This window comes from Emys orbicularis, chromosome 8 (assembly GCF_028017835.1).
Source record: "Emys orbicularis isolate rEmyOrb1 chromosome 8, rEmyOrb1.hap1, whole genome shotgun sequence".
Taxonomy (NCBI): Eukaryota; Metazoa; Chordata; order Testudines; family Emydidae; genus Emys; species Emys orbicularis.
This window is the reverse complement of record NC_088690.1, coordinates 108053845-108079721: the sequence shown is the minus strand read 5'-3', so window position 1 is coordinate 108079721 and position 25877 is coordinate 108053845. Positions and strand designations below refer to the sequence as shown.

Genomic DNA, 25877 nt, shown 5'->3' with positions numbered 1-25877 from the left:
CAACATGATTACACATCTGTCACCTGTTTGCTTTCACATCCTCTTTTCCTACTCCCACCTACCAAAAAAAAAAAAAAGATCTCCAACTAGTTCCACTTCATACGCTCTGAGGAGATCTTTACTGCCTGAATTATATGAAAGCTTTGTAAGAGAAACAGAGTCCTCCCAGGATGTTTCTGGTTCCTTTCCCTTCCATCACATCACCTAAGTAAAGAATGACCTCACACTTGGAAACTCCAGGTGCTGGCTTCCAGAAACCATCTGACTGAACCTACCAATGTGGCTAATGCCTAAACCTAAAGCCTACACAGCACTGAGGAACCCAAGGTAGTGTGCCACACCTGAATGGAGAACAGAATAAATGGAAACTGCATTGAGTCATCTCCTTGCACTGGAAAGTAAGAGCTCTAGTGCAAGGGAAAGGATGGCCCCATAACACTTCACTGGAAGAGGCTGGGTTTTTTAATAACACTGACACCATCCGCTCTTTAAACTCTATGTGTCTCCTTACTCCTGCCCACGGATAAACCAAAAGACAACCTGAGGGTGTGACTAGGTTAGGGAAATAAGAGCACAGCAGTGTTATTCACGCTATGATTTTTCTGCATGCTCAGCTTCAGAGCTTCCCCTTTTGGAGAAGTCCGATCAAATTTAATAAGGATGACACCAATGGGTGCCATCGATATTTAGTAGGGGTTATAGAATCTGCAAACCTATTGAATTTGACACGGGATGTTCTCCTTTCTTTAGATTTTTAAAGTCACCCAATAGAAGAGAGAGGATTCTCCATTCAATTCTATAGAATGGTTTAAAATAACCCCAGAAAGATTACTGTTTTCTATTAAATTCTATAGGGCTTTGTCCCAAATGAACCTTAGCTCAGTAGTTCTCACAGTGTGGTCCTTGTAATCTGCAGAAAGGAATTTTCAGGAGGAATAAGCAGTGGGAGCGTGGAGTGTTGGAAAGGCAGGTGGGTCCATGAGCAGCTCTCTTAGGAAGTGGTCAGCAGAACAAAAATGTTAGAGAACCTCTGGCTTCAGTGACTGGGCTTCCCTTGGGCCCACATGTGGGAGAGTTTGAAAACAGGGATTATTGTCCACTCACAAAATGAAAAGGGGGAAAAATCTATAGGAATTTCATTGCTATTTCAGGAGAGCAGGAAGGGAAGGGAACATTCTAGTATTGGCTAAGTGCAAAATTCTGCTGTCACATTTGCAAACACAGCTTCTATTGACTTGAATGGGAATTGCACAAACACACACGCGGGGTTAGAATTCGGCCATAGTTATGTATGTAAAAATAATATCAGTAGTTGCGCACGCTGAGATAAGGGTAATTAAATTGACTGCTTCAGGGCATAGGTTAATAACGGCGGGAGTCAGGAGGAATGTTTTACCATATGCTAAAGCCTTAAGCATTGGCCCTGCTAGAGAAAAGATACCAGACATGAAAGTTAATGGTCTGATGCCATTTGGAAAATCCTACCTTCTTAAGTGATGTCCGTCTCTTTCACTTTTTTTTTTTTTTTAAATGCTGGCTCACTCTCCTCACGTGTATTGTATGAGACAAAAAACTCTTCCTGCTTTGCAGTCCTATGGGACACACACACACTCAAACACGCCCACATGTCTTTGTTCTAGGTTCCACCATTAAAACGTTGTAAAGGAGCAGCTTCAGACAAGTCCCTACATGTTGCCAGACTCTTTCGCTCTCTTAAGTAGCAAGCAGATCTTTTAACACAGCTCTCAGACTTAGAAGAAACTGCATGTCTCTCTTGATAGATTAGCCTTGTCCTCCCAGGATTTTTTTAAGCACATGTGTGTTGCATCGTTTGCTCAGGACTCAGTGAGTGTCGAGTTTTTTGGAAATGAAATAATATAGTAGGAAAGATTTTGCCAGCTCTGTACCAAATCCACATGACATTGGCTTTTGCTTCTCATTCTGATATTTGCACTTCCCTGTGACCCATGCCACATATGCAATAGCTAAACTTCAGTTGTCTTGTTCCAGAAAGGAAGGAGTACCAGTCAATTAGACTGCTGGATGACAGACCTTTACTTATTCATGAAGGCTGGGTGTGAATGATAGTGTCTAGTGTACAGCCCTTTTTTGGCCATCTCAGCAAGAGAAGCTGACATACATGCACACAAACTTGGGTTTGGATCATTTGTTCCTAATGTTTGGTTTAACTAGGAAATTGAACCAGTCCCGGCTTTTAAAGAGATGAATCTTGAAAAAGCATCTGGAAAAACAAGTCCTTCTTGTTTAAATTAGTAAGGTGCCAAACAACTGGCAGGTACTTGATATGCAATTTGAATATAAAAGAGGAAGGGACAGTCCCAGAGAGTGATCTCCTGGGATATCCAAGGGAAATAGAGGCACCTATAACTAGCTTGAATGATCAGTGAATATCCCCAGTTTCATCCCCTAATGCAAAGAGAAATGCATTCATCTAGCTTTATAAAAAATACCCTGGCCATTTAAAAACCATTGTCACCCTCGCTAATAACATTTCTCCATATTAATTACACATCTGCTGCCCTTCAGTGACGTCACAGTCACGTCTTTGTGACGGTCACATTCATGATGATAACGTTGTTAATCCACAGGCTGAGGTGTGATGCTAGTGAAGGAACCTGGCAGCAGGGGCAGTAGGATTGTACCTACCGCAGAAACACTTGTGTCTTGGTACTCAGCAAGAGGAAGGAACCTCAGAAAGCACACATCAGCTCAGCCAGGTTTCAGTAAAATACGGGACATCGCCTCAGCAGGATTCAAAGAAGGATTAAACATTTATAGGAATAAAAAGGTCACCCTAAGTTGTAATAGCTATTGCTAAAAAAGAGAGTTTTGGAAGGGACCGAAAACCTCATGCACCAGGGTTTAATGCAATCTCTAGCTACTAGGGATTAGGATGAGATTAGGGCAGATTGTCCCACATCTCCCCACAGTGGAGTTTCCCTGAGGCACCTTGTGCTGGCCACTGTCAGAGATAGGAGACTGGACTAGACAGACCATGGTTCTGATCAAGTCTGGTAATTCCTGTGTTCCTATTTTGTGACATTTGCTGGAGAGTGATACTGTTTCTTTAAATCAGGTCCTGCTGGATGTGAGCATAATGTGTAGTTCAATCACATCCTTACCTTGTGTTGCATCTTCTTTCATGCTGTAACATACGAGATTTAATATAACTGCCCCCATCCATGTTAGCTAACAGACTAATTGTTCGTTCTTTGCCTCCCTTCAGGGCCCAAGGAGACACCCCGCCTCACGCACCATGGAAGTTGCTACAAAGAAGCGTGTCCTGAGCTCTGCTTGTTTTCTGATGCATTGTCTGGCCTGCGTGGGGAGCTCTGAGAAAGGCAACTCCTCCCCCTTGCATTTTACCCACCACTTTTATAACGCCACAATCTATGAGAATTCTGCCCCCAAGACCTATGTCGAGAGCTACGTCAAAATGGGCATTTACGTGAGGGACCCAGAGTGGGCCGTCAAATACAGAATAGCTTCCGGGGACAGCGATGGTCTCTTTAAAACCGAGGAGCACACGGTTGGGGATTTCTGCTTCTTGAGGATCAGAATAAGGAGCGGGAACACGGCGCTTTTAAACAGGGAGGTCAAAGACAATTACATGTTGATCATTCAAGCCACGGAGAAAGCCTTTGCCTATGAAGCATGGGCCAAAGTGCTGATCCACATTCTGGACAGGAATGACTTGAAGCCTCTCTTTTCACCCCCCTCGTACAAAGTCACCATCAGAGAAGACACACCTCCGAAAACTGCCATCAGTGTGCTCAGCGCCACGGATGCTGACCTGGGTCAGAATGCAGAGTTCTATTACGCCCTCCACACTCGCTCACACTTGTTCACGGTGCACCCCACCAGCGGAGTAGTGATGACGGCCGGGAGGCTGAATGGTACATACCAAGGGAAACATCAGCTGCAGGTCCTGGCTGTGGACCGAATGCGGAAAATCTCCGAGGGCAATGGATTCGGAAACCTAGCTAGTCTGGTGGTCCAAGTGGAGCCATCTGCCGGGAAGCCCCCAGCTATTACCTCAGTGATAGTGACACCAGCTGACTCTGCCGAGGACCTCCTCTATGCAACATTGCTTGTGGAAGCTAGTGGTTCAGAACCCGGGATCGAGTCCGTTGATATTGTGGCCGGAGATCCAGGAAGGCATTTCAAAGCCATGAAATCCTTTGTTGGGAGCAATGAGTTCATGATTGTGTCAACCAAAGAGATCAACTGGTTGGCTAACCCCTCTGGTTTCAATCTAAGTCTGCAGGCCAAGGACAAGAGCAAACCACCTCTGTGCTCGCAGATTAGAGTTATCCACATACCTCCTTCCAAGTACGTCTCTGCCAGATTTCAGCGGGAAGTGTACAGAGTCCAGCTCAGTGAATTTTCCCCACCTGGGAGCCAAGTTGCTATGGCTAAAATCACTCCAGTCTTTCCAAAACTGAAGTATATTTTGAGACCCACCCCCAATAGCACAGGGTTTAAAATCAACCCTCAAACCGGGCTCATAACTACAGTCAGAACGATGGACTTCCAAGACCAGTCTCACTTTGAGCTTGAAGTTACAACAGCCAACAGTCAGGCCTACGCCACTGTTGCCATTGATATCATTGATTGCAACAACCATGCTCCAATTTTTACTCAGTCTTCCTACCATGGCACCTTTGATGAAAACGTCCCGCCTGGCACCAGTGTTTTAACAGTGCAGGCTATAGACCATGACCATGGGGAGAATGCCTTTGTCACCTACAGCATAGCCAACAAGAAAGCAGTTCCATTTGTCATTGACCGATACTCAGGCATCATCTCCACCTCCAAGCCAATGGACTATGAACTGATGCAGAGATGGTACCATCTGCGTGTGTGGGCATCAGACTGGGGATCCCCCTTCCGCCATGAGACCGAGGTTTACGTTTCCCTCATTCTGAACAACCTGAATGACAATGCCCCAGCGTTCGAGAAGGCAAACTGCAGTGGAAGCATCCCACGGGACTTATCTATTGGGCACCCCGTGGTCACAGTATCTGCCATTGATGTAGATGACCTGCAGCACATAAGATTCCAAATCACGTCTGGCAATGAGCTGCAGCATTTTGACCTGAATCCCGTCTCTGGAGTCATTTCCCTTAGAACCTCTCTCAGAGATCTTCCTGCTGGGCAGTCACCCCTCTATTCTCTGAAAATAACTGCAACAGATGGAGAGAACTATGCTTCACCTACATTTGTTAACATCACTGTGGTCAGCCCAGGCTTCCCAGTCCACATGCAGTGCGAGGAGACGGGGGTGCTGCAGCAGCTGACAGAGAATATAATCCACTCCATCGAGTCTCTGTCTCAGGACCAAGGCTTGGAGGAGGAAACCTCTGTGAACCTGTATCATGTGAATCATCATGCACCTCAGTTTGATGACAACTTTCCAAGGTCTATCGATATCATGGAGACTGCCCCAGTCAACTCAACCATTGTTGACCTTGCAGCTGTTGACCCCGACACTGGCTTTAATGGCAAACTGGTCTATGTGATCACTGATGGAAATGAAGACAGTTGCTTTACAATTGGCATAGAAATGGGTCTCCTCCAAGTTCTCTCCCCTTTAGACCATGAACGAACCAGCTTCTACATCCTTAACATTACTGTGTATGACCTTGGCACTCCTCAGAGGTCATCATGGAAACTCTTGGCTGTGAATGTGTTGGATGCCAACGACAATGCTCCTAAATTCCCACCAGGTGCATATGGGGTGGTGATACCAGAAGATGTAACAACAGGGACAACTGTAGCACAGGTGAAAGCAGAAGATGCTGATACAGATGACAATGGGAAGGTAAAATATTCCCTCCTAGCCCCCACTGATAAATTTGTCATTAACAGTGTCACCGGGGAGGTGACGGTGACTGGCCCTTTGGACAGAGAATTGTGGCCTCGCTATGTGCTACAAATAGAAGCCAGGGACCAGCCTAGAACAGGCCACCAGCTGTTTTCGGTCACTGATCTGGTTGTGACTTTGGAAGATGTAAATGACAACTCCCCACACTGCATCCCAGCCCTGAACCATGTGAAGGTCCCTGAGGACCTGCCCCTGGGGACCATTCTGCTCTTCCTGGAAGCCTTTGATCCTGATGCTGGCTCTGGGGGAGAGGTAAAATATAGTCTTATCAACAACGAGGAGAGGACGTTCCAGATGGAGAGGTTGACGGGGGCTCTCCGGGTGGAGAAAGAGCTGGACTATGAGACGAGGAACTTTTACAATCTGACCATACAAGTCAGCGATGGCGGGAGGCCCATCTCTCGCTCTTCATTCTGCCACGTGGCGGTTGATGTCCTTGACGTCAACGAGAACCTACACCCTCCTCGCTTTGCCTCCTTTGTGTTCAGCGGCGGGGTGCAGGAGAACAGCCCCGCGGGCATGTCGGTGATGACGGTAACAGCTCAGGATGGCGATAAGGGGAAGGATGGAGAACTCCAATATTTCATCCGAGAGGGCACTGGCCTGGCCGTCTTCCGCATTGAAGAAGACACAGGTAATGACGGGCCAGTGTAAGGGTATGTCAGGGGGCACTGTGAAGATTGGCTTAAATGACATCCTGTGGTTGGTCTGAATTTTGACCCAACAGAACCTTTCTGTATTCTGTTTGCAAAGTCCATGGGCTCAAATCACCCTTGCTTGTGCAGGGGAGTGGAATGTGCAACCCCATGAGCTAGCAGGGGCAGCTGCTCCCAATGGGAATTCACCAATGTGTGGATCTCCTGCCTCCCTAAGGGGTTCTGCAAGGGGAAGATACCTTGCAAGACAGCCAAAGTCCCATAACAGCCCCACCCCCTGAAGCTGCTCAGGGATACTTGGGACTGGTGTATGTCCCAGACCCACTTTCCCTGTCCCCTTCCTGGTTTTCATTGCCCACCTCCAGGACTGCCTGGGCCAGCTGTAGGCCCCACAGCAGAGTGAGGTGTGCATGCACCTTGTTCAGCTGGACTGATAGAGTATTAAATCAAGAGTCACTTCAGGCGTCAGGGTCTACTCCTGCAGCATTTCACACCTTTTTCTCCCCCTCCACCACCCAACAACCCCAAGGTGTGCAAGCTTCATCTCTGAGATAAGCCCTATCCCATGCACCAGATTCAGTGCTGAGACTCAGATCTCCTGCCTGGTAACACAGAACTGCTAATGGACCACACACAAATTCCAACCCAGAATTTTTAAGGGGATTGTCATGCATGTTTTTTGGAATTCTTGGAATCCATTGAAAGAGCTTTTGGTAACTCTCCTAGGTACAATTCAGACCGTGGGACCACTGGACCGAGAATCTACATCTCACTATTGGCTGACAGTGTTAGCTGTTGACCGAGGTTCCGTTCCTCTGTCCTCTGTGACCGAAGTTTATATTGAAGTCACCGACCTCAATGACAACCCGCCCCAGATGTCGAGACCAGTCTTTTACGCCTCTGTCATGGAGAACTCCCCAGTGAATACCTCTGTCCTTCAGCTTGATTCCAGGGACCCAGACTGCAGCTCCGCGGGGAAGCTGACTTTCCACATCGTAAATGGAAACCCTCAAGGGTTCTTCACCATTGACCCTGTCACAGGTAAGGACTAACCAGACTCCGTGCCTCCATAGCATACTCAGTGCAGGAGAGAGCACAGCTGCTAAATTACAGCTGGCCTCTCATGAAGTGGGTCAGTTTAACGGTGACTCTTTCAAATATCCAAATCCCCAGGTACAATGTCTGCTAAGAGGCCGATTGTCTGTCACTGGCACTCCCACAAGCGGTCACAGTCTTTATCTGCAGCTCTCAGAAAGAAACAAGATTGTTTTACCTCTGTGAGAGCCTCAAAGAGAATCAAAGAAATTGTTTTTAATATTTACAGTCAACTGCCCCACTAAGCAGTGTAAGCCAGCGGCAAGTGTATCAGCACCAGCAGGAAATGGCCTTTTGGAAGGCACTCTTTGGTTGTGGAATAGAATGATCTCCATACGACAGGATCAATCAAAACAAATTCTGCTATACCGGGGGACTCCTCTGGTTCGTCAGTGCTATTAGTGCAGCATTGACTCAGCCTCTTTCTGCCATCACTCCAGACTACATCTTTCAGAGCATTAATTGCCAGATCCGTTAGAGCCTTCCAAAGCCCACTGATGCTAGTGTAAACAGCTTCCCCAAACTATGAGAGTCTGACACGGGGCCGGTCTGAAAATGAAAGCTCTGCCAGGCCTCTCACTATATCAGCTCTTGGGAACTGGGGAAAGGAGGGCAAAGACTCTGAGTATGGGATGGGGTTGAGTAAATGTATCTGACATGTACAGCACCACGATAGTGCAACAGGTTAAAGTTTTGAACTATGCCTACTTCCTTGCTCTCAGTATGCTACAGCAGCTGGACATACTGAAGAGGCAAGTGAACTAACAGCTCTTGGCAATGGGTGTTGCTCATCAGTCTCTAGTAACCCCTCCCCTGGCTTGTTAAGAAGGGGGACTGGTGATCTCCAGATGTTGAGATATTGTAGAGTTGACCATGTGGGGGGGAGGGCGGCTATAGTATAATATAGTAAATGGTGAGAACCTCTAGGTTTCAATAGAGACTCTTTCTGTACTCCCTGTAAGATGGTACTGTATGTTGGCCACAAATGGCGACATGCTGGATAATATTACATGGTGGGCTCTGGAGTCCTCCCACCCATCTGTCTTCTTCAGCAGCTGCAGCTCTACATTCCTCTGCACCCCCGGTAACTAGTCACTCTGTTAGAGACTTGCAGCAGCCACGTAAAAACAATATTCTAATTTTATGTTAGAATAACCAGGCTAAAATCCAAACCAGCTGATTCACCTCTAAGGGAAATGTCTGTACACAAACAAAAAATGCGTCACTCACATATAAGCCATCTCCTATCCCTCTCTCTGTCCTCTCCATCTCCGGGGTTGTGTGCATCTGATGAGAGGTGACCTTATCACTTGGTGGGAGGTCTCTTCTTTAAACTCAGAGCTTGGGAGAAGTGAGAGGACCTGCTTCCAAACTTGATCTAGCTTCCTTTCTCTTCCCCTTTACTTGCATGTCATCCAAAACCAAAACAATTGCCTGGAAACACCGGCATGCACCCCTAGGTTTACATGCAAGTATATACAGAAATGAAAAAGAAGGCATTGATTGCTGTTGCCAGATAAAGTCACAGCTTGTCTAAATTTCTGGCCTGTCGGCAGTTTATTGTTAACATAATGCTGATTTCACAAGGAGGAGGGGAACGTATTGGCTGCCGCACTAAAATGGCTTCAACTACAATCTTCTTGTGTCTCATCCTGAGGCTACCGATGGCTGAAAAGTGGTGGAAGGCAGAATGCTGCTCTTTGTCATCAGTGATGATTTACAGTGTGTTTGACATGGGGATCTACTTGACCATCTCAGGACAGTGAAAAACCATCATAGTTGTAGGGGGGGAAAACCATTCACAAATGGGTGACTTTACCTAAATTTAAAGAGAGGGGGAAAGGGCTCAGAGAAGTTTCTGGCACCATGAAGCCTCTAGAGCTTTTAACACACTCTGAAGAGGTTTTTCCAATATTCTAGCTCTTTATTCTAAATGCTTTTTCAAAGGCAAAAAATGCCTCTCTCTCTTTCTTTACTAAATTAAGGAAAGACCGTGAAAGGTTCTAGAAGGGTTTAAATTCCAGAACCAGCAAAGCTCTAAAAGAGGTTATAAATGATCACTTCCAAATTCTACCACACTTACTCTGAGATCAACCCAACATTCAAAGACAGGAGAATATTTTGAGTGATTGAATTTGCTGAGGCAGAAGTGGCTGTGACTGGACATGACTGGGAGTCTTACTTTCTTTACGTTCTTCAGTTATGAGCTCTGAGTAATTTCAAGTGGAAACCACAGAGTCTATTGTTGTTAGTCATTCACTTTTAGCAAATACTGAAGAGATGAGAGTCGGCAGAAAGGTTTCAGAGTCATGAGCCAACAGCACACTCAGAAGGAAACTTCCTAAACTTGGAGAACACCACAGTCTAGGTCAGGGGTGGGCAAACTACGGCCAGCGGGCTGGATCCAGCCCATCAGGGCTTTGGATCCAGCCCGCAGGATTGCCAGCCCCATGGCGCAGCGGGGCTAAGGAGGGCTCCCGGCCTGCCCTGGCCCTGCGCCGCTCCCAGAAGCAGCCGGCACCACGTCCCTGCAGCTCCTGGTGGAGGGCGGGGGCAGAGGGCTCCATGCGCTGCCCTCGCCTGCAGGCACTGCCCCCCGCAGCTCTCATAGGCCGGGAACAGGGAACCGTGGCCAATGGGAGTTGTGGGGGAGGTACCCGCAGGTGAGGGCAGCGCTCGGCAGAGCCGCCTGCCCCACCCCACCCCCAGGAGCCACTGCCGGACATGGTGGCCACTTCTGGGATTCGGCACGGGGCCAGGGCAGGCCAGGAGCCTGCCTTAGCCCGCTGTGCACCGCTGCCACCCCGGAGCCGCTCGAGGTAAGCGGTGCCAGGCCGGAGCCCGCACCCCAACCCCCTCCTGCACCCCGCACCCCAACCCCCTGCCCTGAGCCCCCAACTCCCTGCAGGTCTCAGTGTAGTTCCCTCTGGACAGAGGGCCCCCTCCCCCCAATTGTCATTTTGCTGGTGGTCTCAGAGAAGCCAAGAATTGCAGGGGCCACAGAGGTTACACTCCACCTCTCAGTCCTAGAGGGAGGTTTGTCCTGTTTGGAGTTGAGACACACTGGTGGACGCAGCCCACACTGCAGCTGTTCTGCGGAGCGATAGGAATTCAGTCCCCTTTAAGTTAGTCTCTCAGAGCCACAAGGCTTTACAGGGAGCAGAAAGGGCCCCCGGGAGAATGACCCCTCAACAAGGGGCTTCCCCAGACAGCATAGAGCTCGCATAAAGGACTCAACCCTGTCCCCCCCCTCTCGGCTACCTGAGAGAGGGCGGAGAAGAGGGGTAATAAACAAAAGGTTAATAAGAAGAGGGAATAAACACAGTGAAGATGAGAGCTTCCTGCCACTGGCAATGGAATATCCCCAGCCCAGCCTAGCAGATGGTGCAGCTGAGTTTTTGCGAGATGTAGTTTTAGCGGGAAACGTTTGCAGACATCTACATTGGCTTTGCCTAGTATTCAGAAGTCATTCTTTGATGTAAATTGCGTTGCAGTACGGGGAGTTTGCAGGTGGAGAGGGGGTGCTGTGGAGGGAATTGAGGATGTCGATGTTACAGGGTGGTTTTGGTCACTTGTCCTGAAGACAAGGAAATGTAGAATACGTGGTATCCACTTTGCCTCAGAAAACTGGTACCTTTCACCAACTACTCTCTCAGCCAGTATCTCTCCCTCGGGAACACCCTCCAGCTCTGAGCTCTCTGCTCCTACTGGATTCCTGCATCCGGAGGGGCTACTGCTTCCAGAAACCGATTTCTTTCCCTGTGTGTTTCTTTCCATGGAGGGAACCGGAAAGACTTGCAGACATGGCTCCCCTCCCTCTTTAAACCCGAGTTCCTCCTTTCAGGAGACCAGGGCTGGGAAACATGCCCGAATGCATTCGCCTGATCCCTCACCTATCAGCTGGGCTCCCAGCCCATTCCCAGTGTGCAGATCTAAGAGTGCTTTGAGACATATGGGCACCTTATTCTCAGGGAGGAAAAGGTCACTTTCTGCTTTACTGCTGTGAGCTCTAATGGGGTGTGGTCTTGTAAGTTAGTTACATTGGCTATAAAAGTCCCAGAAATGCCTGAACAGGAGGCAGCTGGGAGCAGGGGGACCAGACAGCAAATGTGAAAAATCGGGACGGGGGTGGGGGGTAATAGGCGCCTATATAAGAAAAATACCCAAAAATCGGGACTGTCCCAATAAAATCGGGACATCTGGTCACCCTAGCTGGGAGCCTCGTACCTGAGGATCAATGTGGTTTATGCTTAGAGGTATGCTCTGCCTTTTCAGAGGCCATCCGCTATCATGGCATTCTCTAGGACTTGCAGTAGCTGTGTGCCCTCAGATATGTCATTTCTTGTACAACACATGTATATCTTTGTCTTGGAGTAGGCGAGGCTGAAAGTCTGGCAGTGAAGCCGCCTGTCTGTAATGACCCTGCAGCAAGCAGTGCCTGCCGATCATGCTCAGCATGTCGTCTTCTGTGACACCCTCCTACAGACACAGGAATCAATGTCGTTTGTGGGTCTTCAGACTTTGATTTTAAGAAGGACATCTGAGCAACAACGTGCCAGTTGCGCCTGGGCTGCTTTGGCGTATAACATCCCCAGTCTTTCCCCCTTGAAAAAGGTGGCTCCGTGGCGCAATGGATAGCGCATTGGACTTCTGGAGGATGAAGGGATTCAAAGGTTCTGGGTTCAAGTCCCAGCGGAGTCACATTCTGGGGGGGAGGGATAGCTCAGTGGTTTGAACATTGGCCTGCTAAACACAGGATGGTGAGTTCAATCCTTGAGGGGGCCACTTAGGGATCTGGGGCAAAAAATCAGTACTTGGTCCTGCTAGTGAAGGCAGGGGGCTGGACTCAATGACCTTTCAAGGTCCCTTCCAGTTCTAGGAGATAGGTGTATCTCCATATATTATGTTGGGCATTGTTTTAACCCAGATCTAATACACCTGTTTTCTGCTCCGTCCCACTGAGCACACCGTGCCCATCTGACTGTAAAAGGTTTAGGAAACTGCAGACTGTTCTAACATCAACTGTGCAGTGTTGTTACATGATGCTGGCAATACTTGTGGGGTGGATTTTTTCTTTGTCACCTCTAAACAGAGGGCTGCATACAGTACTGACTTGCAGATGAGACTGGATTTAAAGTCCTTGTAAAAGCTGAAGCCAGAATAAGTCTTGGGTTTCTACCCTCATGCTCCTGCAACAAGCCTTTACATGCTTGGGTTTGTTCCAGCTGCAAATCCTCCGGCTTTTATTACCAGCTCTCACATTCCTGAATTTGACTCTTGGAATTAGGAATTGGAGACACAAGCCAAAGAGGTGCTTGTGAAACCACCCCTTGCTCAGATCACCTTTGCAGTGACCTCCATTGACCTGAACACAGGAGATACCTCTCTTCAAAGACAAACCATGGTTCTAAAGAACCCTGGAAAGCATTTGCTTCTTTCCAAATGAATTACAGCAGTGAAGACTGTTCACTCCTAATCAGCAATATGCTGGGCAGATCTGATGGTGTCAGGGGTGACCCTGATACCAGGGAAACCATTCTCATCATGGAAAGCACTCACTGCTGACTTCACTCAAAATGCTGAAATTCAGTGCAATCATAATCTCACTTTGCATCCTTAAAGGAACAGGACTTGGAGCTTGTGGAACTCACTTTCACAAGACATCTCTGAGGCCAAGAGCTAAGCATGATTCAAAAAAAGGGCTGGATATTTATATGGAGAATGAGAGCATCCACTGTCACATTAGATGGAATCATTTTACATTGGATAAGGGATATACATTCTTATGCTTTAGGGAATAAACTAACCATTAAAGGGTTAGGAAGAAGTGTCCCCTGTATAAGGGACTGGTAACTAGAACCCAGAGCAGCTGATATTCCCACAGTGCCACTAGGCAACCATACAGAAGTATAGCCAGGGAACAAGGTGGAGGATAGGTGCCACAGGACGTACCACCCAAGAGATCCAGAGTGACAGTATCATGAGGCTCTCTGATTGGCTAACTGCCCCTACTTAACCCCAGGAAGTTGTCTGGGCAACCACACAGACCTTGGCCTGCTGTACTGCCAGACTTCACCTGGTCTCTGTCTCCATCCTGACTTCGACCCCAATTCCTGCCTCTCGATTCTAGCCTGGTACTGCCTCTGATCTCCAGCCTGACTCTGACCCTGATTCCTGCAGACCTCAGCCCAGCTGTGACTGCTAGGCCAGACTGCCTGCACCCCTATCCCTTACACCTGCTGGCTAGCTTTGTCCAGAATTGTCCACTGAGGGGTGGTTCTTGAAGCTTCCTCTCATGCATGTGGTGCTGGCTACTGTCAGAGACAGGATGGTGGAATGTATGGACCCCTGGTTATTTCCAATGGCTCCATGTTACTACTGGGCTAATGTCATCCCAGATGTAACTTTTTAAGGACCAGTTGCACAGCCCTTACTCACCCTGGTGAAAATATGTGTTTTCCCCCTTCTGGAATATCATACTATTTCCATATGAACGGTCTCAGGCAGCCTTCCCATTCACTGCCCAGGCTGTGCCACTTCCCCAGTAGCTGGCAGGGGAACCTGGGCCTGCCCACTACTCCAGTTTCCAGCTCCTGGACCCTCTAATCACCAGCCAAAGTCTGCACCATCCCAAACATTGCTGCCGTTTCCCTGAGCCTTTTCCTACTCCATCCCTATCGGGCTTCTGCTCCACCACCCTTCTAGGTAAACTCTTCCTTCAGGGCCAGGATCCCAGGACTTTCTCTCTACTCCTGGGTCTCCTCCTTTCCCTCTCTAAGTCCGGAGAATGACTGCAGGCTTCCACACTGCAGCCCCTTTCTGCTGTAAACTTCCTTGCTTTATACTAGCCCCACCTGCTCCTACTCAGCTGGGCTCCATCCTTAATCAGGGCTTGCTCATCAAGGCTCATTCTCCCTCAGATGTGGCCTATTGGATTACTTAATCCCTCCTGGGCCACATTAACCCTTTGTGGTCTAGTGTGGGGTGAACATTCCGTCACAGGGAGATATAAGGAAAGAGGGGACCGTTAGACTTCCTGTATGTCACAGGCCATTAACTTTCACCCAGTTGTCCCTTTAATGAGCCCAGTAACTTTTGTGTGGCTAAAACATATCTTCCCGAAAGGCATCTAGTCTGGATCTGAAGACATCAAGAGATGGAGAATCCACCATTGCCCTTGATAGTTCGTTTCAATGGTTAATTGCCTTCACCCTTAACAATTTGTGTCAAAAGAAAGAAAGAGGGAGAGGGGTCTAATGAGGAGGTAAAATGGGAGAACAGAAAAAAAGAAAGAGGGTGAGGTAGGTAAGAAAGCACATGAGAGGGGGAGAAATGAAAGAAGGAAGGGGACAATAGAAGAGAGAAAGAGGATTTCAGGCAAACTACCTCCTCCTTTTTCAGGACCTTGTGGTAAAAAGCTCAGGTGCCCTTGACCTTGGAGCTCCCTGTTTCAACTCTTTGGGTTCTGCTCTTGCCCGAGCTGGGCATGAGGTCAGAACCCTATCCCCAGCTCTACCATGCAGAAGCTGTTGTTTTCTGTTGGCTGATACCAATGCGCTGTTGGTTGCTGCTCCTGTTCCAACATGCCTGGCTTTCTATTTCCTTAGTCTGACAATGAGCAGGAAGCATTCTGTTGCTGCAGGCAGAAATGATCTGTTCCCTTTGCTCAGCACGTGGGCTCGGATAGGCTGCAAGCACAGGGCTTGTGCATTCCTGGCCTTGCCAACTTTTCTTCCAGATGGAAAAGAACTTTAAAGCCGATACAGGACCTGAGTTAGTTTGCAAGTGATCTTCAGGACCAGCCTGAAGATTATTAGGAGGAGGGGACGACCTAGGAGTAAACATGTTTGTGTTGGTTCTTGTCTGGGATTCTGTAAAAAGGCCGCCCCGCTCAATGATTAACCCGGGCAGTAAAAGCTCGAGGGAGTTAACCGCTCCAATGGCATCTAACCTCCATGTTGTGTGTAGGGGCTGAGTTGGCCTCTGGAGCTCCAGCCTCCTGGCTAGTCATTGTGCCTTTCCAAACAGTGACAGGGTACCTTTCCCATTACTGAGCACTGGGGCACAAGGAAGTCAAGGAAGTCAGCCAAAAAACCCAGAGTGGATTTCAAATCCCATTAGAGAGCCTGCTCGGTGTTGGCCAAATGAGAAAGGAAAACAGCAATGATCGGGGGAGGGTGCTTTTTTCCAGCTCCTAGGAGGAAGTGGTTCAAACAGCTGTGTGTAAACATCTCTTCAGGGCACAATAGCTAAGGGAAGTAATGGTTTTGCCTTCCACTCTAGCCCTCTGATTTCAGAGTGTGCGTAACAGAATGGCAACGAAGAGAAAATCGGTATTAATTCCAGCTGGCTTCCCCTGAACGTCATGTGCTCAAACCGAGTGCTCAGCTGCCGGAGTTGTGTGAACACACTTGGCATTTGTGTGCCTTGGCAGGAGGGCAGCACTACAGCTCTGTTTGGGACTTAGAGCAATTAACCATTAACCACACGCACTTGCTGGGCTCAAGGCAGGCTGGTTAACAAACCATGGAGAGGCATCACTAGCTGCGATTGGGCATGGGGTGGGGGGCACAGAAACAAGTCTGCCCTAGTGGAGCTTGCCCTGGGGTCAGAAAGAGAAGCCAATGGAAGAGAGACGCCCCCTCCCCCCCCCTCCCCCCCCCCCCCCGTTGTACACAGGAGTTATGGACATAAAGCAAAATCACTAGTGCTGGTGAGCAGGGTCCTCCATTATCCACAGGGAAGGTTTAGCATGGACCATGATACGTCTATCATAGAATGATGATCAGTAGGACCGAGTCCACCCACCCTCTACTCCTTCATTTCCCAGCTGCTGTGATGCTCAGCCAGAACCCAGTTTGTTTTCAGTTCCACCACCAGCCCAGCCCTCAGTCTGGCCTCCTTTTTGTGACTAACTTTCTACCAATGTACCAAGGTGGGTGTGGTAATATCTTTTATTGGACCAACTTCTGTTGGTGAGAGAGACATGCTTCCGAGCCACACAGAGCTCTTCTTCAAGTCTCGCAAGCTTGTCTCTCTCACCAACAGAAGTTGGTCCAATAAAAGATATCACCTTAACCATCTTGTCTCTCTAATATAGAATCATAGAATCATAGAATATCAGGGTTGGAAGGGACCTCAGGAGGTCATCTAGTCCAACGCCCTGCTCAAAGCAGGACCAATTCCCAACTAAATCATCCCAGCCAGGGCTTTGTCAAGCCTGACCTTAAAAACCTCTAAGGAAGGAGATTCCACCACCTCCCTAGGTAACCCATTCCAGTGCTTCACCACCCTCCTAGTGAAAAAGTTTTTCCTAATATCCAACCTAAACCTCCCCCACTGCAACTTGAGACCATTGCTCCTTGTTCGGTCATCAGGTACCACTGAGAACAGTCTAGATCCATCCTCTTTGGAACCCCCTTTCAGGTAGTTGAAAGCAGCTATCAAATCCCAAAGCAGCTATCAAATATTGGGACCGATATGACTACAACTCCACTGCATACATTTCACCCATGTTCCCCCTTTCACATCCACTTACCCACCTGGCATCCACCCGCCTCTCCCAGCTATTCACACATAAGCCATTGCTACAGGATTCAGCAGTCTCATCAGGCACCACTGCTTATGACTCAGCATTTAGGCCCTGATTCAGCAAAGCACTTAAGCATGTGCTGAAGTGTTTTGCTAAATCAGAGCCTTACTTGTTCTCATAGATATATTTGTTCCGGCCTCAGCGGGAGGGCGGGGGGAGAGGCTTAGATGATTTCTTGAGGTCCCTTCTAGCGCTACATTTTTATGATTCTATGACAAGGGACAGATTGAAAGATTCCTTGATTGCTGTATTATTGCTTCTTGCTCTTCTACCTCTGCTCAGATGTAGAAATGATAATTGGGGGACGACTCCATCACATGTATCCAAACTCTTGTTATAAGATACATTAAGGAGACCAGGTTTACTGTTTTAAATGCATCAGATAAATATTTATAGTGGCAGCTGCCACAGCTGCAGGGTGTTTCTCGCAGCCACATGTGATTTTCTGCTGCCTGTTGCACTTAGACACGTGTACACAAAAGTACCTATGACAAAATTTAAAACAACAGTATCGGTCCAGTAAATGTATTAACCCTTGGATCAGAAACAGGATATTAAAACATTTGGGTTGTCATTTTTGACATCCCTGCAAATGTTTAATGGCATTTGACGTCTTCCACTCTCTTTTTAAGGGCAAATCCAACTGACAGCAGGCGGTGAATGAAAGCAGGGATGATGTAAGCACAGAGAATTACATATCCGTTAGACAGACTGCTACGGGCACACACTACCACCCAGGCACACTAGTCAACAACTAGTGTTCAAAAGTCCTAGGTCAAGCCTCAAAAATCATGAGATGAACTTAAAAATCACGAGTTTTTTTTAACTATATATTTGGGGTTTACTTTAATTTGCTTTCTGGTTCCTGAGCCTTTGGGGTACACACAGTCGCATTTTCAAGCTTTTATCCCTAACTGTGAGGGCTAACAACTTACTTTAAAAAAAAAATGAAAGCTGAGATTCTCACATCATCATTCGACTCCAGGAGTTGGGGCTTAAAGCACCATGTGTCCCAAAATTCGTGATAAAATCACTGGAGTTAGCAACACTGCACCACACACATGTTCAGTAGTATATGAAAAATATAGAGAGTCTATTCCCACATGGGATCTGTAATATGCAAGGTAAAGTCTAATCTTTCCCCATTTATTTTCAAAGGTACTTTCTGCATGTGGAGATATTTCACCAGGAGTTGGCATTTGTGTAGCAGACAATGGATGAGATTCAGGGAGGCCAGCCAGTGGACACAGCTGCTGTGTAGTATGGTTACTGAGGGCAGGCAACCCTGTGAAACAATCTGGTTTTAAAAAGGTGCCTTTAGAATCATAGAATATCAGGGTTGGAAGGGATCTCAGGAGGTCATCTAGTCCAACCCCCTGCTCAAAGCAGGACCAATCCCTAAATGGCCCCATCAAAGATTGACCTCACACCCCTGGCTTTAGCAGGCTAATGCTCAAACCACTGAGCTATCCCTCCCCTCCAATGTGGTTGTTAAGCCAAACATACACCTTAGCAATGGCCTCGTCTGGAATCTCTCATACCCTGTGCTCTCCCCCCTCTGCAGAGCGGTCATGCCAATAAAGAGAGACAAGGAGGAGAGGACATTTTTGTCGTGCTCTTTATAAAGCATAAATAATAATAATGTCTAACTTTGCAATGGCAGATCTCAAAGTGCTTTTCAAAAGAGGGTGGTATCATTATCCCCATTTTACAGATGGGAAAACTGAGGCACACAGAGGGGAAGTGACACCCAATAGCAAAGGTGGGAATAGAACACAGGTCTCCTGAGTCCTAGTCCGGGCTAGTAGGCCACACTGCCTAGTAACAGGGTGTGTAGTCTAATGGTTAAAGCAGGGGACTGTCAAAGAGGCCCCTGAATTCTATTCCCAGTTCTGCCACTGACTTACTCTGTGACCTTGTGCATGGTCCTCAACCTTCCCTGCTTCCATTTGTCCATCTGGAATAAGGACATAATAATATCTACATTGCAGAGATATTAAAGGTGCCAAAGCACCTTAATGAATGTCTGGAAAGCTGTTTGGGATTCTCAGATGGAAAGTCCAATAGATTGTAATTACGCTTACTATGATAGTGCATTATCATAGAATCATAGGACTGGAAGGGACCTTGAGAGGTCATCTAGTTCAGTCCCCTGCACTCATGGCAGGACTAAGTATTATCTAGACCATCCCTGACAGGTGTTTGTCTAACCTGCTCTTAAAAAATCTCCAATGATGGAGATTCCACAAACTCCCTAGGCATTATGATTGGTTATTGTAAGTATTATTATTGGTCCAAATCGGAGGTCCTCGCTCAGTGTTCACACAAATTCCCATTGACTTCAGTCGGCGTTTGCGTGAGTAAGGGCCCTCAGGATTTGACCCATAACGAATACATAATAAATCAAGCAGTGACTGCTGGCCGTGGCTGTTCATTGTCAGAAAGTCACGCATTATATAGAAAATTTCCATCAGCTGGAAAAGCTGGTTTTGAAAACAGTGTAGAGCTGGCAGCCCGTCTGAACAGGATCATTGTTAAAACAGGAGAGGAGTCACCATCAGGATCCAGCCCTCCTCGGTTAGCTACTTGTGAAATTCATTGATTTAAAGGCCAGGAGGGACCATTATGATCACCTGGTTTCAGGGCCGGCTCTGGCTTTTTTGCTGCCCCAGGCAAAAAAGCCTCCCGCCGCCCCCCCCCCCCCCGCCCTCCCCCCCGCGGCAGGAGCGCGGCAGGGGAGGGCGCCGAGCCCGGCTGCGGGCCCGCTCTCCCCGACCGGCTGGAGCGCCGGGGGGAGGGCGGCGAGCTCACCGCGGCTCCGCTGGCGGCCGGAGCGCCGGGAGGAGGGCGGAGAGCCCGGCCGGGGCCCCGCTCTCCCCGACCGGCTGGAGTGCCGGGAGGAGGGCGGAGAGCCCAGCCGGGGCTCCGCTCTCCCCGGCGGCCAGAGCGCCGGGGGGAGGGCGGCGAGCCCGCCGCGGCTCCGCTCTCCCCGGCGGCCAGAGCGCCGGAGGGAGGGCGGCGAGCCCGCCGCAGCTCCGCTCTCCCCGGCGGCCAGAGCGCCGCGGGGAGGGCGGCGAGTCCAGTCGTGGCCCTGCTCTCAGGCCGGAGCGCCGCACCGCGCCGCCCCTCCAGGTGCCGCCCCAAGCACATGCTTGGTGGGCTGGTGCCTGGAGCCGGCCCTGCCTGGTTTGACCTCCTGCATAACGCAGGCCAGAGAATTTCACCCACTAATCCCTGCAACAAGCTCACGCTAGAGCATATTTTTCAGAAAGCCATCGACTCTAGAGCTAAAGACTTCAAATGATGGAGAATCCACCATATCCCTTGGAAAGCTGATCCAATGGCTAATTACTGTCACTGTTAAAAATGTATACCTTATAGCCTGGATTTATCTAGCGTCAGCTTCCAGCTGCTGGCTGGGAGAGAGATTCTTCCCCTCCATAAAAAGGAACTTCAAACTTTTGCCCAAAATACTGTAACATTTAGAGACCAGTGTTTAAAATGGAGAAACAGGAGGCAACATTTCCACGTTGTAAAACCACTTCTACTCGCAAGAATGGGAAGTTTGCTAGTTTGAAGCCAGGAAATGTTCTCTTCCCACAGTCCTCTTGCTTTTTTCTATCCATTTACTTAAGGGGTAACGTCGGCATTGGAATCTGTCGCTCTGGCTGGCGAGTTGGAAGAGCGATTTGTGCCATCCCCTCCTATGAGGCTTGGAACTCAAAGATTATTTCTCTCTTGGCAGGTCTGATTTCCACTTCTCGGCAGCTGGATCGAGAACACAAGGCTGAACATATCCTAGAGGTGGGTAATGACTAAGCTGTAATTAGCTTTATTTACCTACAAGTGTTTCAAGTCCTCAAAGAACATTGCCTTGCAAGTTGGCGCACAGAGAAAGAGGCTCATACCATCAGCTCCCAAGCGCTGGGAAAGATAATTAAATGTTCTGCTTTTTTTCCCCGTGTTGCCCCAAGTGCCAGCTGCACAAAGTTTTTGAAAAGTGCCTCAAGATTTCCTAACGGAAGAGCAGAGAAGCATAAGGCCTGTTGCCAAACCATGGGGAACGAAGGGTGGGAATTACAATTCTAACCTCTAACAACATAGACAACGATTCATTTGTAAGAGGCCAAGCCAGAGAAATTCAACCTTATTTGTCTTGGTGTACGACATTATCTGGGCCCAGTCCTCAGCAGCACTGACCTCATGCTGGCTGCCGTTGGATTGGAGGGAAGGGAAGGGGGCCTCCCCAGTCCTGGAACACAGCTGCGGCCAAACTAACCCCCAGTACAAGTTAGAGAAGGCACAGCAACCCTATGGGCCATTCCACCAGCCCAGGATTGCCTATGCAGAAAGGAAAGCAAGGGTGGGTATGGAGCAACCTATGCTGCCTTTACATCACTAGGAGATTCCCCTACAGTTGGGTGATTCCCATAAAGCTGAAGGAATCCCCAGTTGCCTTGAGGAACCAGCCCCCTCGTCCCTAACAATAATGTTTAGTAATTTTAGAACACTCTACACACACATACCTTTTCAGTGTCACAGCATCCCCAAGAGATCTGATTATACCCATTTTATAGAGGGATAAACTGAGGCACAGAGAGGTTAAGTGACTTGCCCCAAGACTCGGGGTGAGTCAGTATTAGAACTCAGAAGCTCTTGTCTCCAGTGCCAGTGCTCAGTTACGTCAGTACATTTGTCAGCATCTTCCTTGTTTCTAAATACTCTATAGTTCCAGACGAGGGGGAATTTTCCTGCCTCTTTTCTATATTTCTGTGGATTCCATGATCATTTGGGAGATATTTCAGCACACTACTTATTCTGCAGTTTCAGGACCTTTGTGTTCCTTTTCTCCCACCCTCCAAGAGTTTCACAAACACATCAGTGAAAATGGCCAAATCCTAAACAAAGACAAATAACCTCCATCCCATTTGTTACAGTCCCTGTATACAAAACATTATCAATAACTTGTCACACAAAGATCACAGGTCTGCTCAGTCTAGGTTAAGTCACCTTTTTAATGACTTTTGGCACAGAGCTCACATGTACCATGGGGAGGTCATGACTGCCTGTTCATGCATCCAGAACCCTGGAAGAATGTATATATTTGTGTAGCAAGATTAGGACCAGATTTAACCACATCCGTTTTACTCTCTAACCCTTCAGCACAAGGTGTAGTTGTAGTAAATGCGTCTCCTCTTATGTGGACCAGCCCTAGACAATACCACGTTGTGTGACTTACACAACTTCTGCAAACTGCAGACCCCAGAGAACAACTTGGTCACATGCAGTTGGATAGGTTTGAAATTCATCCAGGCAAGGGAAGTGACATTCAGATCGTGTTGGCGGACAAATACGCTTACACACAACAAACACCATATATTTTCACAACTGCCCTTCATGATGAGGGTTGGCTGTTGTGCCCTAGGTCATGACAAGATGCTCCTTCACCTAGTCCCCTGGTTTGCTTGCAGGTTGCTGTTTCGGATAACGGAGATCCAACCCTGAAGTCCACCGCCAGAGTCGTGATCCAGGTCCTGGATGCCAATGACAATCCTCCCAGCTTCCCCCACAAACTCTTCATGGTTCAGCTCCAAGAGAGAGCTGCTTCCGAGGCTCCACTGCCAGTCTGCAGGCTGATTGCCTCAGACCGTGACGTGGGGCAGAATGGACAGGTCACCTATAGCATGGAGGAGTATGATGAGGGGATATTCACCATCAACCCTGCAACAGGCATGGTGCTTTCCAGAAAGGCTTTCCCTGCCTCGGAATACAACATACTAACGGTGAGAGAGGCACAGAGAGAGAATGCACATGAAGGGAGAAGAGTAGGGGGAAAGAGGAGAGGGAAACAGAAGTAGGAGGGAAGGAGAAAATGAGAGGAGAGAAAAGATGGATAAGATGAGAGGGACACATGGAAGAGAGAGAGAGAGAGAGAGAGAGGAGGGGAGATGGACACAGATGGAGGGACAAAGAGAACCAGCGAAAGTGAGATGGAGGTATGAAAAATGGAGGGAAAGTCTGAGGTGGAATACACCACATTCTTCCAGGGAGAATATCATGTTCCACATGATCTCACCTGGGCTTGGATCTGAGTCTGAGCTTTCCCATAGTTTTAGAGGTGTTTAGATTTGGGGTTCTGATCCAGGCTCCTGGCCCAGGTCCCTCTCTGCTTTGACGCAAGCAAGGGTCTGATTTGGAGTGAGCCTGGGAAAGTATAGGGGTTTGCTTCGTGACCAACAGGAATTTGGTTTGCATGATGTCACTGTGAAAGCAGGTGAAACTTTGCCCATATGAGTGAGGTTTGCTTTGTGGTTTATGGGTGCGTTCAGGCTTAAAACTCAAAGAGAAACTGCAGGGAAGTATCATGCAGAGCCGGGCCCTGAGAACTGCAGCCCAACCTGATTAGCGTGCGAGATTGCTAAACCAGCACTTCTCTCTGAAACCCGGCCTGTGTATTCATTGGCAGGTCAAGGCAACAGATGGGGGCAACCCCCCACTTTCCTCCAGCGTGCGGCTTCACATCAGTTGGGTCTCTAGCCCAGGCCCTTCCTCAGAGCCGCTAGCTTTCGACGAGCCCCATTTTAACTTTGCTGTGATGGAAACGGACCCCGTAAACCACATGGTGGGCGTGATCAGCGTCGAGATCGGACCCAGCCAGCTCTGGTTTAACATCACAGGTGAGGTCCCAGTGGGAAACGAGTGCTGTGGTGTCTACGAGCTGGAAGAATTTTGCCCCAGTTCCCTTGGCATTCAGCACATACATGCCCTGAGCTAACAAAGCTGTTTACTTAAGATTATAGGAGAAGCCTCCATGTATGCATTGACTGGCATTCAGGCTGACTACACAGTAAACATAGCCGCCCCACTAAAAGAGTTGGTGCCCAAGAACAACTACCCATCCTATTTTACAGTGACATTTCTGGCCCTTGCCCATCTCTAATGAAATCTCCTGTTCTGGAAGATGCCGAGGATGAGACAGACTCACATGGCTCATGGGAAATATGTGGCAATCATGGCCCTGCAGCCTGGTAAATTACTTTTTGGGCGTTCTGATTGGCTGACCCGGTTACCATGCTTGCTTTGCTCAGGGCACTGTATGATTTCTCTGGAAAACAATTCCTTTTGGACTCCTCCTCTTCTCCCTCCTCTGCTCTTAAATAGCCTATGATTTCCATCAGATCAGGTTCGATATCGACGGGGTGTCTTTCCCTTACTTCTGACGGAGGTGCTTACCCATGACGGTTCTCCTTTTTAGGACTCCCCTCTGGGACAACTTTGTGGGAAGCAGACTGTGACGTTGGGGTGAATTTGTCCATGGATCGCACAGGGCAGAGATAGTGGTTCAGAACCATCTTGCTGTTCAGTGCTCAGTATGCGTCTAGTACTATGTCATGTTCCTATTATCCTAGTCCCCGTTGGGGTCCAGTCTGCAAGAACTGTCCTTCGCAGGCAGAGCTTCAAGTGTGTGAGTAAATCCTTCTCCCTCCTCTAGTGCATTTGGGCAAGGATAACGAAGTACAAATACAATGAACAATGGGAGTCGACATTGTGTAGCGCTGACAATCCCAATGCAACGTTTCTCTTGCTTTATTACCACTTGCCTGGATTTTATAGCCCCAAGGATATTTACTCTGAATTTAATCACAGCGTTTATCTTCCCTTATAGTTCAGGCCTTTTCTGACCTCCTGCATGCTGACCACTAAATTCAGAAAAGGCAGTTGTTAATGCATCCTAAGTGCTGCCTCACCATGCATCTGAATCCGTACTGTTTCATTTATTTTACGCGGCTGGTGAAGTTGTGATTTGCAGCAGAATGCGGCACTGCTGATGCTGCAGAAATCAGGCAGCCTTGGTGCATAATTTGAGACTAGCCTTTCACCGATATCAGGGTTTTTCTCACTGGAAGCAGGGTTTGACAGTTGAGAGGGTGGGAGCCCAGACTGAGCCGCCTTCAAGGGGGTAGCAGCTAAAGAGAGGGGAGGGATTTCACATTTTCCTTGGGGGGCTGTGAGCATCTTCTTTCCTCTTCAATTTGGAGTCTTTACTTACCTGGTTTTCTCCTCTCCTCTGGCCCCATTTCCCCACGGAAGTGAGGTTAGAGTACTGATCTCTTATGCTGATGGAAGGGAATCCACGTGTCTATTTCTTTTCCTCAGCCTCGGCTTCTTTCGTCTCCCTCGCACTGTATCAATCAGGATTTTCCTACATGCTCTGATAGCTGCACCATTGGATGCTCATAGGAAAATAAGCCTGATTCAGAATGTCGGGGAATCTGGCTGCTGTCTGGCAGAGGTGTTGGGGCACACGATAAATAACCCAAACAGCCTCTAACAGTCTGTAAACCTGATTATTCCAATGGCATTTTGCTTGTCATATGTAAATAACAAGCAAATAGAGTGTGAGACACAATGAAGGAGCTGTCATCCTTGGGCTGCCTAGCAATAGCATGAGGAATGACTCTTCCGCTGAGTTCCTCAAGTGCTACGCGGCCATCTGGGCTGAAGGAAACGGTCTTGGCTCACACTGGGAGCGCCGTCTGCTTCTGCAGCTGTTCAGCGTTGGGCTTCTCCGAGAGCTTGCAGGCTCCCTGCCGTGACAGGGAAGGACACCACTAACTTACTGTCA

At 48.3% G+C, this 25877-nt stretch overlaps 1 protein-coding gene and 1 non-coding gene across 2 annotated transcripts in view; both read left to right on the top strand.

Annotated features, from left to right (window-relative positions):
• The first annotated feature begins 3277 nt into the window (after window positions 1–3277).
• FAT2 (FAT atypical cadherin 2) overlaps window positions 3278–25877 on the top strand; it is a 64418-nt gene continuing 41818 nt past the window's right edge. Inside the window, exons 1-5 of the mRNA XM_065409559.1 lie at window positions 3278–6542; window positions 7291–7605; window positions 20997–21055; window positions 22723–23034; window positions 23718–23928. Coding sequence (XP_065265631.1) covers window positions 3278–6542; window positions 7291–7605; window positions 20997–21055; window positions 22723–23034; window positions 23718–23928 — 4162 coding nt within the window. The remainder of the gene's footprint in view (window positions 6543–7290; window positions 7606–20996; window positions 21056–22722; window positions 23035–23717; window positions 23929–25877) is intronic.
• TRNAR-UCU (transfer RNA arginine (anticodon UCU)) lies at window positions 12276–12360 on the top strand. Its single transcript is given in 2 exon segments — window positions 12276–12312; window positions 12325–12360. It is a non-coding gene; the product is annotated as a tRNA-Arg (tRNA).